The 15782-nt window shown below is 38.4% G+C and overlaps 1 protein-coding gene across 17 annotated transcripts in view; it reads left to right on the forward strand.

Annotated features, from left to right (window-relative positions):
• The first annotated feature begins 6499 nt into the window (after positions 1-6499).
• SGIP1 (SH3GL interacting endocytic adaptor 1) overlaps positions 6500-15782 on the forward strand; it is a 223780-nt gene continuing 214497 nt past the window's right edge. For 15 of the 17 annotated variants that reach the window (XM_066376507.1, XM_066376508.1, XM_066376511.1 and 12 more), the window contains exon 1: positions 7140-7416. In XM_066376507.1, the coding sequence (XP_066232604.1) occupies positions 7407-7416 (10 nt within the window). In that variant the 5' untranslated portion in view covers positions 7140-7406. Of the gene's footprint in view, positions 6518-6718; positions 6975-7139; positions 7417-15782 lie in introns of those variants that run through there. The other 2 variants (XM_066376506.1, XM_066376505.1) reach the window with 2 other exon arrangements.

Genomic DNA, 15782 nt, shown 5'->3' on the forward strand with positions numbered 1-15782 from the left:
TGTTAAAGTTGCAATGGAGTAAACTGATTCTTCAAAGAAAAAATAATTGCATTGTGTTTGAGCCAGTCATTGCTGTCGGAAGCTGCGCTTCAAGCACACTGCCACTGAGCCTATGAACGTTCCCTCTCAGCAATATCTATTATATACTTGATCACAGCTATGACATTTAACATTTTAATAAGAATAGTTTCACTACTTCCATGCACTCTTTCTGTCTCTTACTATGCTCTTTTATCACAGTAGTCTGCTCTTGTTAATTGCTGCTGCACTCCTGAAATTATACTAAAAGTAAAAAATACATATTTTTGAACAACTCCCTAGTTTTCAACATTCCCTCTGCCTCAGTGAACTGTAATTGTTTACTTTTTTTTGAAACTGCTGATTCTTCTCATGTATGCAGTCTTTATTGTTTATCTTTGTCAATGTACTGTCTAAATTAAGCAGTACTCCCAGCTGAAACACATTCCTTTTCTACTGCATAAGTTTGGATACATGGCTCTCCAAATAGGAATGAACCATTGGATGGTGAGTATATCAGGGCATGTCTTGTCTTTGGTGTAATTGGGCCAATAAGTAAGGGCTGCATCCCTCCTTTACTCCCCCCACAGTGAGAAAGAGGATGACTAGAGGGTCTTTAAGTTTCTCTCTGGATGTAATTAATGAAAATATATAAATAACCTCTCAAGCATGTTGACTGCGATTAGTGTGGCATTCTGAGTCCTTTTATGAGTGTGGCAACCATAAATCCTTTTGTAAGTTTTATCTTAGGTGTACTGAGTAATGTTGATGTGGTAAACAGTTTTTACTTCATAGTTTTTATCCCCACACTTATTCTGGTTTTAGCTCCTTTTCTTCTTTTGACAATGTTTTTTCTACCCCTCCAATCATATTAGGGTTCATACTCTTGAGGGTTGTTTGTCATAGAAACTTGCCTATCTTCCTCCCCATGTTTAGTCACAATAGTGGTCATGTGACTACGTCATATGTAAGTTTTGGTTTAAATAAGTTCATCATGAGACCTCATCAATCTGGCCCCATTGATTGTCCCAAATGATGAAGAGGGATCCAAGAAAGGTCAATAAGAGCCCTTCCCAGAAATGTTTTTGAAGTTGATCTTGGATAACTTCAAGCTGTGGAGATACAAGCTTAAAGGATTTAAATGACCAGCTCCCTGATCACATGGAGCAAAACTAGTAAGAGGAAAGAGGCTGACATGCTAGAAGACACAGAGTTCTGAGTACTTGGTTTTGATAACCAAGTTTCCTGGAGCATCTTGGTTCTGGCTTTCCTTTAGCTGTGTATGTAGTTCTGCATATAAGTGCAAGCTACTCAAATAATCTGTTTTTCCCATGTCAGTTCCAGTTGGAGTTCTTCATTTTAACCAAAAGCTCAGAGTACAGGCTTATATGTATATAGTTCTTTTGCCAATTCCATCCCATGGAAATCTAACTCTTCACATGGGATTCTTTGTTAATTCCAGTGAGTATGGACAATATTTCTTCTTCTACATTCATTTGAATTGCCTCAGCTGAATAGCAAGAGGAATATTGGATACATTATTTAAACTTTCTATGTTAATTTTTCTCTTCTTTCTTTGTGATTCAGTTCTCATTATTTTCTTTCCCTTTCTGAAATATGGACTGATTTCCCCTCAAATATTAAAATTGAGGATTAGTGAAGAAATCCAACTATTATATTTTGAATATAATAGGATTTGATTCCAAAAACCATGTGTGACAGGGTATCACCACTGTAAAAAATGTTATTTCAGAAACAAATTTTAAATGTCTAATGACTTTAGCAATTAAAGTCTCTAGTTGCAGATAAACTATATAGTTGCAAGATCTACATGAACACCTGTGTGATGTAGGCACATACTCATCATCCTGGACTAAACTCCTAGACAGTTTGGAAACTTTGGTGCAAGTTAATAATTTACTCAATATTTTCCACAGATCTTTTGACTTTTGTTTGACCTCCAGAAATATTTCATTAATTACAGCATAAGAACTATACTCAATAATATTATAATAACTATCAATAGTGCCAGTTGGGTACTGGATATTTCAAAGGGAACACTTTGTAATGTATATGACTGTCTAACCATTATGCCGCACACCTGAAACTAATACAAAATAATACTAAATGCAAACTATAATTTAAATTTTTTTTAATTTAATTAAAAATATATTAAATGAAAATAAATGCATAATTTAAAAATATTCTATTATTTAGCAGCTATAAATTTTCCTTTGCATCTGTTGGCAAGCAGAAACTATACTGGGAAGTGATGAAATGTGGGCCACAATCAAAAAGTACTGTCTTTGTTCCTGAGAAAACCATCTTTTCCCCCAAAACCAGTGAGAAAACAAAAGTCGGATACTTAATATTTTCTGATAACATACCAGAAGCCAATGTTTTACTTGAAGCAGAACTTGGTTCATTAGGTATTCTTACACTTGATAATAGTGTCTTCTCAAAAATATCACACAAAGTTTAACAGATTGAGGGACTAGCTTTAACACCTTCAACTGCACATCCCTTTCTTGGTCCTTCTCTGACCATCATATCTAGGCACTTTTGTTTTTCTTATAAATACCCACTGATCAAAAGAATCTTTGAACTCCCTTTCTTGCTTCTAGCTAGTTGCCTTGCTGCAAGTCTAAAACAAAACTGGTGTGTGCCCTATTAAGTCTATCTGAAAGGTTTGCTGTAATACACTGTAAAAAACTTCATGGAGTGAAAGAAGGCAGGCAGCCAGGGTTTCTCTGGCTCTCTCACCCCTTACATCTCTGACAGTGTCTCCTATCCCAGCATCTCAGTGCTTGTACTACTTCCAGATAAGGACACTGTAAGGCACAAAGGGTTACATAACTAATATAGAGTCACATAGCTCATTAAGTGGCAGAAACAGAACTTGATCCCAGTCTTTTTGGCACCATTATCTATCCATGTTTTAACCATTACAACATTTTTGGCTAAACACAAACACACACATCAGTCTTTTTTTTTTTTTTTTTTTTTTTTTTTTGCAATAATACCTTTGCTGTTTTCAGAACAGTGTAAGTTGTACACAAGAGAGGTTTGACTCCAGAATTTTTTCCTCTTTTAAAATTCAACTTCCTCATACAGATGAGGGAAAAGGCATAAGTGTTTGTATCTTCCTGGAGAATTTCATTTTAAAGTTTAGCGGCTATTGCTATATGTGTCCTTAGGGAGGAGAGTGAGTTTTTTTTTAAAACTTCTAAGTTTTAAGAAACTGAGTTTTGGGTTGTTTGTTTGTTTTTTGTTTTTTAACTGTTAATATGCTACTCAAGTCAGTTTCGTCCGTAATGTTTCCTTCAGTAGGTCTAATCACCAATACCTCATATTTACTCTGGTGGAAAGACTTAGACTATGTCAAGGGCTGAGCAATGTTAAAACTTCATGGGTGTAGTAAACTATCATTATTTGCAGATGATATGATATTGTTTATAGAAAACCCTAAAGTCTCTCAGTCAAAAAACTACTGGACCTGATAAATGAATTCAGCAAAGTGGCAGGATATAAAATCAATACTCAGAAATCAGAGGCATTTTTATACGCCAACAATGAACAGTCAGAAAGAGAAATTAAGGAAACAATCCACTCACTATTACAACCAAAAAAATAAAGTACCTAGGAGTAAACTTAACCAAGGAGACTAAAGACTTGTACTCAGAAAATTATAAAGCATTGATAAAAGAAATCAAAGAAGATACAAACAAGTGGAAGCATATACCGTGCTCATGGTTAGGAAGAATAAACATCATTAAAATGTCTATATATTACCCAAAGCAATCTATAAATTCAATGCAATACCAATTAAAATACCAATGACATACTTCAAAGATATAGATTACATATTCCAAAAATTTATATGGAACCAAAAAAGAACACGAATAGCCTCAGGAATCTTAAAAAAGAAGAATAAAGTGGGAGGTATCACACTTCCTGATATCAAATTATACTACAAAGCCATTGTACTCAAAACAGCCTGATACTGGCATAAGAACAGGCATATAGATCAATGGAACAGAACAGAGAACCCAGAAATAAACCCACAGCCCTATGGACAATTGATATTTGACAAAGGAGGTAAGGAAATACAATGGAGTAAAGACAGCCTCTTTAACAAATGGTGTTGGGGAAATTGGACAACTACCTGCAAAAAAATGAAACTAGATCACCAGCTTACACCACTCACAAAAATAAACTCAAAATGGATAAAAGACTTAAATGTAAGCCGTAAAACCATAAGCATCTTAGAAGAAAACATAGGCAGTAAGCTCTCCGACATCTCTCGGAGCAATATATTTGCTGATTTATCTCCATGGGGAAGTGAAATAAAAGACAGGATAAACAAATGGGACTATATCAAACTAAAAAGCTTTTGCACACCTAAAGACAATAAGAACAGAATAAAAAGACAAACTACACAATGGGAGAACATATTTGACAATACATCTGATAAGGGGTTAATAACCAAAATTTATAAAGAACTTGTAAATCTCAACACCAGGAAGACAAACAATCCAATCAAAAAATGGGAAAAAGAAATGAATAGACACTTCTCCAAAGAGGACATACAAATGGCCAAAAGGCATATGAAAAAATGCTCAACATCACTAATCATTAGAGAAATGCAAATTAAAACCACAATGAGATATCACCTCACACCAGTCAGAATGGCGCTCATCAACAAAACAACACAGAATAAGTGCTGGCGAGGATGTGGAGAAAAGGTGACCCTCCTGCACTGCTGGTGGGAATGCAGACTGGTGCAGTCACTGTGGAAAACAGTATGGAGATTCCTCAAAAAATTGAAAATCAAACTGCCTTTTGACCCAGCTATCCCACTTTTAGGAATATACTCCAAGAACACCATAGAAGGGCTCCAAAAGGAGAAATGCACCCCCATGTTTGTGGCAGCATTGTTCACAATAGCGAAGATCTGGAAACAGCCCGTGTCCGTCAGAGGATGAGTGGATTAAAAAGCTTTGGTACATATATACTATGGAATGCTACTCAGCCATAAGAAATGATGACATCGGATCATTTACAATAACATGGATGGACCTTGATAACATTATACGGAGTGAAATAAGTAAATCAGAAAAAACTAAGAACTATATGAATCCATACATAGATGGGACATAAAAATGAGACTCAGAGACATGAAGAAGAATATGATGATAATGGGGATAGGGGGTGGGGCAAGGAAGGAGAGAGGGGGTGGGGGAGGGGAGGGGCACAAAGAAAGCCAGATAGAAGGTGACAGAAGACAATTTGACTTTGGGTGAGGGGTATACAGCATAATCAAATATCAAAATAATCTGGAGATGTTTTCTCTCAACATATGTACCCTAATTTATCAATGTCACTGCATTAAATTTAATAATAAAAAAAAATTTCATGGGTATATTTATAACATAAATGATTAACAGTAGTATTACAACTTCAGTCCTGATCACATAATACATCATACTTCTTTAAGTTATTTCAGACCTGTAGTGGTGCAATGGATAAAGGGTTGACCTGAAACGCTGAGGTCACTGGTTTGAATTCCTGGGCTTGCCTGATCAAGGCACATAACAGGAAGCAACTACTATGAGTAGATGCTCTCCCCCTCCCCCCCACTCCTCTTTCTCTCTCACCTCTCTCCAAAAATCAATAAATAAAATCTTAAACTTATTTCATTTGGTGCTCACAATTGCTCTGTGATATAATGGCTTTTCTCTTAGTCATGCGGCTCGATTGTAGGTGGAGAAATGCCCCTGTCTGTTGTCCCCTGGGCCTTTAAAGAGTCCTTTCCCTTCCATTCAATCTCCTCCCCTCTTCCTTTCCTTCCCATACACCACCACCTGCTCTACTCTTCCTTAGTGGCAGAGCCAACTTGAAGGGAATAGAGGATCTAGGGACCCCAGGTCCTGGAGCCCTCTGAAAGGCTCCCCAGGTCACTGGGGATCAATCAGGTGACAGATGCTTAAATCAAGCAGCCCGGGTGCCATAACCCTTTCCATTTAGACAGCAGCACAGCACCCAGATCCCATCCCCGGAAGCTGAGCAACTGGGGGTTTCACCCACCCTCCATCCAGAACCCAGCACAATTGCCTCCCTCTGGATTTCCAGTGGGGTGGACGAATGGGTTTGAAGGAGCTTACAAACGCCAGTGGTGCGGCGTGAAAACCGAGTTATTTAGAAGAAAGTTGCTTTCCTATAAGGACTGCAGTTGGCAGCAGCAGCCACACTCCACCGGAGGCAGCCAGGCGGTTCGCGAGCGCGCGGAGCCAGGGGACTCGAACACAGAACCCAGCGGCGCCCCGCGGGGTCCCGTCTATGGCCGCCTGCCCATCCAGGTTTCAGCGATAAGAAGCGGCGTGCACAGCTGTCCTCCGTCGGGCTAGGGCCTCCCTTCCCTGCCTTTAGCCCGCTCTCCCGCCTCTCGCCCCAGAAATTATCTCAAGCGTTGCCAGTTTGATTCCAGAGCCCCACTCGGGTGGGTTCTTTTGTTTCTTTGTTTTAATGACAGTTCCCAGCCCTTGGCATGTCATGCGCGGTTAATTCCCTAGCTCTCCTGAAGGCAGCTGGGGTGAAATTTCTTCTGCATCATCCTTTTGGGGATAATTGTTTATGATGTGACGTCAGCCGGATTGATTTTTCTCTCTTGAATGAGAAGAGAGAGAGAGACTCCCAGATGTGTGGGGAGGCCACAGACACTGACATTCCTTCAGGGTAAAAGGAGACGGGAAAAGGAGTTTTAAAGTGGCGGCTAAGATTTCAGGCTGCACGGAATTAAGAAGTTTTTTGTTTGTTTTCAATCCCCTCCGCAGCAAGCCACTTAGGCGCTCCTTTCATGCCAGCGCCCCCTGTTTAAGGTGGCAGCGTCTGATAATCTCGGGTACCCAGACGCTGCAGTAGGTTTCAGAAGACGAAGGGGGAAAGTGTGCTACCAGGTGGGGAAGGGGCTGTGCCTTCGGCGACAAGCGGCATGGTTGGGAGTGGAGGGGACTGGGGACGGGTAATAGGTTCTGTGTGCTCTCCGAGGGTATTGTGTCAGGAGATGCGGGCTGGCTACCATGTGACGCGGTCCAGAGCTGAAGGGATTGGCCGAGGCAGCGCAGGCGGTGCAGCTCGCCGGCTCGCTGTTCCTCTCCCTTTCTCTCGCAGCATCTTCCTGGGAGCCTGTAGGTGAAGCAGCACCAGCAGCATCCATGGCCTATCTTTGGGTTTAACACTTGTCTTCTTTGGCTTCAGCAGCAACGGACAGAACAGATCCTCCTGGCAGCAGCAGCGGCAGTGTGGTGAGGATTTATCTGGGACCTGGAATCGTATACTCCTATATTTTTTCAGACTCCTTGGAAATTAAGGAATGCAATTCTGCCACCATGATGGAAGGTAGGATGCTTTCTGCTGTGCTTGACAGGCTTCAGGCAAGGTTTGGGCAGAACAGCGTTGAAGACTGTGCGCAGCCTGTATTTGTGGCTGATCTAGAACCTGGTTGACAGGATTTGCAAGCAGAAATGCTGCAGTTTGCTTGCAGTGGACCGGGCTCAGACTCATGGAATCAAACCACAGGGCTTCTGTTTAGCTCAGAAACTACAGAGCTCCCAGCTCTTTTGAGAGAGAGAAACCTAAAAAGTGCTTGCAGGGAGCTGAGATAGAGATACTAAAGAGCTTGCAGAGCAAATAAGTTGGGAGAGAAGATAAGGTTGTCTGCATTGGGTTCCTGGGACAATACTGATTAAACATTTACAATGGAAACTTGTTTTCTGAAATTGACATTAGACAGGAGAGGTCATTGATAGAGTTGTCCATGCTATAATTTTTACTGAACTGTTTTTTAAAAATATTAATGCTTTTAAGATATGTTTATCTCTACAATTCACATCTGATTGTTGGGATGACAGATGCAGCAAATTTGGCCCCTGAGCTATATAGTTTTATGGGGATGTCATTGCAACAGAATGAGCAATATGAGGAAAATATACAGGCCTCTTGGCTCCTGATTCAGGTTCTTATCAGGTTTTTCTTTCATTCTTTTTAAAAGAACTTTGTGCTTCCTAAATGTGTTCCCTGTGCAAGGTTTTTTAGTCAAGCATCAAATGATTACTTACTGATTACCTTTTGCATTCAATATTAAGCATAAGGAGGAGGAACTTTTCCTGGGGAGATGTTGTTTCAACTACATTTTTATCCTACTAAATTACCCTCTTAATCCTAAAATAGTGACAGCTGAGATTGCCTCAAAATAGCAGCAAACTGATTAAAAAAGAAACAGGCAGACTGACCCTCGCTTTGATTTTCTGTTTTCACACTACAGGATGGTGCAAAACTGCTGGCCTTCTCTAAGATGACAGGCAGAAATTTGTCCCCAGCCTGGATTTCACAATGCAGAATCCAGTGCATAATGGGTCTCACATCAGCCATGAAAATGGCAGAGAGGCCACCTCTTAAATTAAGGTCTGTCCTACAGATTTTAAACCTTCCTTAGAAATTCACCAACATAGAATAAGAGGACGATGGTTTCAAAACAACAGCAGCGTAGCCTGTACGTATTTAGCAAAAATTAATTCTTTTTGCTCTCTCTAGCACCATGTCAAACATTGCTAATATGATTTGGGTGAGTGAAGAATTTTATAGTCATGGCCCACAGATTTTAGAAAATAGCCTTAAAAAACAGATTGGGTATCATTTTGTTATGGAGCCTGGTCTTATTTGCAAAGGACTCTCAAGCAGTTCTTTAAATACAGGCCTAAATAAACTTGAGATTATAAGTGCTCTTAGATGAAATCATTTTTATTAATTAAAAATGGATTTAATCTTTGAATAGCAAGGCAAGACAAACAGAAAGAGTATTACTGAGGTACTTTTCAATTAAAAGCTTATGTAGTTTGTCCTTTTCAGAAAATAAAATCTTGTTTATAGAGGTACAATATTTCTCTAGCTGAATTTTATATAGCATTTCTTAAAAATAAATCTGCACACATTCTGATTCAATTTAATCTTATGGAGGGGAGGGGAACATCTTTCATTTTACTTCTTGCCTTGCAAACTGTGGAGTTGAAGTATATTCTTTGAGGGAAGTAGTATTTATTAATACTCATTAATGATTCTCCTGGTAGTATTATCTATTGTGCTATCCCAGAATGTCAAATCAAAGTTCTGTGATAAGCTTATCTGGGCTGCCTAAACTGAAATGAGAACTATAACAAAGATTTGTGTTGGAGCTGAATTAATACTATTGCTCTGGGTTTGCCAAATTTATCTAATGAAGGACCTTATCTTAGCATTGTTATAGGTTACACCATGGATACACTTACCTTTTGTCAGATTCTTGCAAGTGAAATTGGACAGGTGTTAACATTGACTTAAAAATTTAAATGAAACTAGTAATTTTTTTATCTACACATAGTTCCTACTTAGTTACTAGCCTTTTGGGCAATCTATACATACATGTTTATGATACTGTATCCCAGAATTTCATTTCTGAACTGATCTTACTCTGAAAGTATGGGATAACAGTTATTATTTACACATACCTCATCCATTCAGTGTCTGAGTCACTAAACATCTAGATAATTAAAATGATGTTTCTTAAGTAACACCTCTCTCTCTCTCTCTCTCTCTCTCTCTCTCTCTCTCTCTCACACACACACACACACACACACACACACACACACACACACACACACAGTCATCACACATATACACTGCTCTAGAAAGGGAGAGAACCTACACTTTGCATTTGTGTGTATGTATTTCTATATTCAGTAAAGTGTTGGAGTTAGCTGCTCAGGAAAAGCATGGTCATGGCAACTTTTCAAAGCAACTTCTCTACTTTATGTAAAACAAGAGTAAACATACTCATCTGTATGGCTCAGAGTCTATTTTTGTGTTCTTGTTTTGGATGGAACAGGATATAGTTTCCATTCATTTGATGTCTACTGGAAATTCTTGTCAGAGATGAAAAGTATTACTATCTTCTCAGTGATTCTAGTATCATAAAAGGCAGTAAAATAATTATGCAGGGACATCATGCAGGTTACCAGTAGCTTGTGACTCCAAATATTTTTATTTCAAAAAAGTATTTTTTAAGGGACTTGATTTGTTGATTCCTGCATTCTTTGTTGTTGTTGTTGTTGTTGTTTTAGCAATGGTTGGTATTGAGTTGCATTTTTTTCTAAAAACATGATGTGGAACCTTATGCAGTATGAAAAGGAAGGGAAAGAGGATAGGCAAAAGGAATTATTTGCTAAATGGTGTAAGTGTACAAAACAGCCTATGTGATTAAGGGAACTGTTCAAGGATTCTGTTTTTCATGTATTATTATTAAAATTTAAGAATGGCATTTTAGTTACTCTTTCTAAGATAAGTGAAACTAAGTCAGCACTTCTTAGGACATCTGTATATTTACAATGCAGTTTGGGAAGTTTCCCCTTGTCTGTGCAGAACTGTATTGAAAGTGCTTGTGTTTTTAGTTCTATATTCAGGCTCTTGGTATTACACTGGAAAGGTAAGTTTTTTGGTGCAATGATTTAATCTTATATACATATTTTTAAAAGATTTTATTTTTGACTTTGTGAGAGAGAGAGAGAGAGAGAGAGAGGGTGGGGAGGAGCAGGAAGCATCAACCCATTGCTTCTTGTATATGACTTGACTGGGCAAGCCTGGGGTTTCAAACTCATAACCTCAGGATTTCAGGTGGATGCTTTATCCACTGTACCAACACAGGTCAGGCAATCTTATATACATATTTTTAAATTAACAAGCATATTTTAAGAGTTTGCTGGGTTTAATTATAATATACAGAAGTGATATAATAAATCTTGTTAGATTTACTATTCACAATAACCTGCAAATAAATGTATTCTGCATATAGTACTTTTGAATAGTTTTCCTTAAAAAACACACACACAAAAAAAAACAACAACACCACATTGAGGCAGAAATATGGTGGAATGGAATTTGAACCCCAGTTCATTAAACAACAATGCTCATATTTTTACCCATCATAACACTTTAAATTGGAAGCTTTTCTTTATACCTTGCATCAGGTGGTTATGTTAACTTAGTTGAAAACTAGGACTGAGATTCTTTGGTGGCATATTCTGTCTCTCTCTCTTTTAAATATGAGTACTCACAGAGTCATACCTTTTAAATCCTTGTTAACGCCTTTTATCCCCAAAATCAATATATAGAAAATTTTGAACAATCTAGATTGACCTTTTGCTACAATGAACCTTAGAACAGTAAGTGTTTTGTTTTTCCTAATTAGAAATGGAGTTTTATTTATTTGGAATTGTTCATTTTTTAATTAGCTAAGAAGTTTAAAAAGAAATGCTTCAAACTTTCCTGATTCCCTTCCTAGAAATAGCCAAGTTATTTTTTATTATTTTTTTTTTTTACAGGGACAGAGAGAGTCAGAGAGAGGGATAGACAGGGACAGACAGACAGGAATGGAGAGAGATGAGAAGCATCAATCATCAGTTTTTCGTTGTGACACCTTAGTTGTTCATTGATTGCTTTCTCATATGTGCCTTGACCGCGGGCCTTCAGCAGACCGAGTAACCCCTTGCTCGAGCCAGTGACTTTGGGTCCAAGCTGGCAAGCTTTTTGCTCAAGCCAGATGAGCCCACGCTCAAACTGGCAACCTCAGGGTCTCAAACCTGGGTCCTCCGCATCCCAGTCTGACACTCTATCCACTGCACCACCGCCTGGTCAGGCAATAGTCAAGTTATTTTGGAAAAATATTTAGCATGCATATGAGAGTCTAATAATATATGTTGTATCACTTATATAATTACTCTCCTTCTTCAAGGCTCTGTATCAGATATATGTTTTCATCCAATCACAGGGGTCAACTCTAAACTTTAAAAAAAACATGCAGTGTTTTAAAAAAAATTAACGTAGATAAATCATGCTAGAAAACTCTGGATAATTCTTTCTGTTGAATTTGGCACACACACTATCCAAGTTTCAAATAAACATGTTGCAGGAAATCACCAACTCACAGTTTTTATGTTCCTGAAAGTTTGTGAATTGCTCTCTTGAAACAAGTTTTCCCATAGGAAAAAGATATAAATGATGGTCAGGTTCTCACACTTGTCTGTTAAAGACTCTTAAACCCATTATATAATTGAAATACTAAGTGTTTGCTATAAATTGGGTAATTCATAATTACTATAGCAATTAGCCATATGAGCACAGTGGCATTAAATGTGTTTTCAATTTCAAATGTTGCTTTTTGAAGGAGAGAAGGTTTAATTAGAGGACACAGAGGAGATGGAGAGAAAATCTGAAGGGGATTTTTAGTTATATTTTCAGAAGTTTTAGAGACTCATGACACTGGATTTTTCAATTATATTTAATTTTACCACCAGACTTGTGGTTTACATTTTCTCAATTCAATTTTATCATATCTACTGATGTTGAATTGTGATCTCTCTCATTATGTAAACTCACAAGTAGATTTAAGAAGGGTAAAGAGATGACTGTAAAGGAGCGGAATGGGAGAAAAGAGGTCAAGGCATTATAATGAATTTGGGTTCATGTCTGCAAAAGTACCTGAAGAAAAAGTAACTGATTGAGGAAGAGGTTCTAGATAGATAGAAATTGGTAAGCAGGAAAGGGTACAGGATGAGGAGAAAGTGGGTGTAGAGCAGAGGTATTAGGTCTAACTAGTTTATATGCTGACTACCAAATAAATCTATGGGCATAGGATGGCTTGCTTACCATTGGATTGCTAGTGGAGAAGGAGGTTTAGACTTAGAGAATGCTGAGTCTCCATCTTGGAGCAGGTATGCCATTTAACTTCATTTATAGACTGTTAGATATTTTGTATCTATATTTAAATACCTATATCATGTCACTTCTTTGTATAAAAAACTTCTATATCTTCTCATTTCTCTTAAAATCTGTAGCATAAAAGAACTGGCACACTCTAACCTACTGTAACACTTCAAGCTTATGTATTGCCTCACTTAACCTGACAGTCTTGCTACCTGTCTCTGTTTAAAACAAGTATTTTTCTGTCTCAGTGCTTTTGCTCTATCTAGAACATGCTTTTGACAACAACTCATGGAGTAACTGACTCTCTTGTTGTTCCAGCAAACCTTCTCTATTATTCTTGTCATTCCAAACTCCCAAGCATACACCCTGGGCCACTGAGTCCATCTTAATCTGCTCCTTTTCATCAGAGCTGAATTTACGATTCATGGTTATTTAACAGTGTATGGGCCGAATCTCCCACTCCAGAGGGAAGGTCCATGCGGACAGGATCTGGTCTGTCATGGTCACCTCTGTATCCTTGGCTCTTGACACACAGTAGACACTTAGCACATTTATTTATTGAATAGTGAATAAAACCTGATAGAAATGACTCCGATGACTTCAAACTATATAATGTAAGGTATTATTTTGGGCATTGTAGGAATATAAAAAAATAAATGCTCATATTTACATTTTTACTGGAGAAACAAGAACTATAAACCTGAAATAATTAGGGAAAGATAATATATTATGGAGTGCTAAATTGTGAAAAAAAAAAAAAAAAAAGGTAATACATTTTGAGAAACAAAATAAAAGAAAAAGTCCATTTGAAAATACATACTTGCCTGACCAGGTGGTGGCACAGTGGATGGAGCATCAGACTGGGATGCGGAAGGACCCAGGTTCAAGACCCTGAGGTCTCTATAGCTTGAGCGCAGGCTCATCTGGCTTGAGCAAAAAGCTCTCCAGCTTGTGTTCAGGATCGCTGGCTTGAGCAAGAGGTTACTCGGTCTGCTGAGGCCTCCCAGTCAAGGCACATATAAGAAAGCAATCAATGAACAACTAAGGTGTCGCAACAAGAAACTGATGATTGATGCTTCTCATCTCTCTCCTTTCCTGTCTGTCTGTCCCTATCTATCCCTCTCTCTGACTCTCTCTGTTCCTGTAAAAATAAATAAATTAATTTAAAAAATTAAAAAAAAAAAAAGAAAATACGTAAAATACGTACTTGAGCTTGATTTATTTTGGTGATTAGCTCTAAGGAAATGATTTCATAATGGGAAGAGGCAAGTTATAGCACAGCTATTCAAAGAAATTTCTAGAAATTCCAGACAGAGTTTGCAATATCCCATACATTTTATTTCTTCCTCCCTTCTGCTTTCTTTGTATTTCTCCTTTTTTTTTTTGCCACTTTTCTCATTCTTCCTTCTCACCTTTCCCTTTCTAAGATCTCTGTTCTTTTCTAAAACGTTAGACTTAGAATTTGGGAAAGTATTTTAAAATAAATAAATGAGTATAATGTTAGATGATGTATTTGTGCAGACAGTGGCAATGTGATAACATATGAGATTGTTCAGACACCAAATTATTCCTAATTGGAGAATTTGTTAATCTTAGAAACTCAAGATGCTTGCTAAACTTGCACAGTTTGGATTTTTGGGTACAAAGAGCATTGACCCGGAAGTCAGACTTAGGTTTGAATCCAAGTGTTGTGACTCCTTGGCCGTATGCCTTGAGAAGATTACTTTACCTTCCTGGGGTTCTGTTTCCTTGCAAATAAAATGGGAGAATTGACCTGCCATACCTCAAGAGCTTCCAGCTCTGAGAGTCTCTGGTATTCTCTGAATAATTTGGATTCCTCAGATGTACTCCCTCCAAGGTTTGAATCTGAAAGATTCACTCCTCTTCCTCCCACCACAAAATATCTTGTCCTTCACACAAAAATAAATTCAAATGCATTACCACCTGCCTAGTATTAGTTAAATCTTCCTCTGCTGGTCTTTTACATTGATGCCATGATTTCGTTTTGCATCTTTGCTGTATAGGGAGACAAAAGCATATTTATGCAACAGTCCTCTACAAGGAAGTGTTTATGTGTTCATCAAAACCTATATACTGAAAGCATGCTAGGTGTGAGACATGGCTCTAGGTGTTAGAGGTTCATTAATGAACAGAACAGATAAAAATTCCTACCTATGTGGAGCTTCTGTTTGGTTCTGGATGAGATGATACAATAAAATTAAATGCAGCCTGACCAGGCGGTGGTGCAGTGGATAGAGCATCGGACTGGGATGCGGAGGACCCAGGTTTGAGACCCCAAGGTTGCCAGCTTGAGTGCGGGCTCATCTGGTTTGAGCAAAGCTCACCAGCTTGGACCCAAGGTCGCTGGCTCGAGCAAGGGGTTACTTGGTCTGCTGTAGCCCCACAGTCAAGGCACATATAAGAAAGCAATCAATGAACAACTAAGGTGTCGCAACGAAAAACTGATGATTGATGCTTCTCCTCTCTCTTCGTTCCTGTCTGTCTATCTATCCCTCTCTCTGACTCTCTCTCTCTGTAAAATAAATAAATAAAAAAATAAAATGCGGAGTACATTAAATGGGAGTAAGGACTTTAAAGAAGAACTGAGTGGAAGAAGTGCAGTAGATGGGGATGCAGTTGTAAATAGAGTGTTAATGGAAAACTTGCTCAAAAGACAGTTGAGCAAGAACTTGAGGACATGACTTGAAGAGCCATGTGATTATTTGGAGCAAGAGTCTGACGAATCAGGGAAAAGAGCAAGTGCAAAGGCTCAGAATGTGGTTGAGACAGGAAGAAGGCCAGTGCCATCTGGAGCAAAGGACAGGGGAACCTTCAAGAGAGGTACTCAGAAAGGTAATATTCAAATAGACACCTATGAGTCCCTTTCAGTGGAAGGAAACCAGTTTCCTTTTGCAGAGTCAGTCAGCATGAGTCTATGTTATCCGTGTTCAGTAACAAGTGGGCTTTCCGAA

The sequence above is a fragment of the Saccopteryx leptura genome, chromosome 3, assembly GCF_036850995.1.
Source record: "Saccopteryx leptura isolate mSacLep1 chromosome 3, mSacLep1_pri_phased_curated, whole genome shotgun sequence".
Classification (NCBI taxonomy): domain Eukaryota; kingdom Metazoa; phylum Chordata; class Mammalia; order Chiroptera; family Emballonuridae; genus Saccopteryx; species Saccopteryx leptura.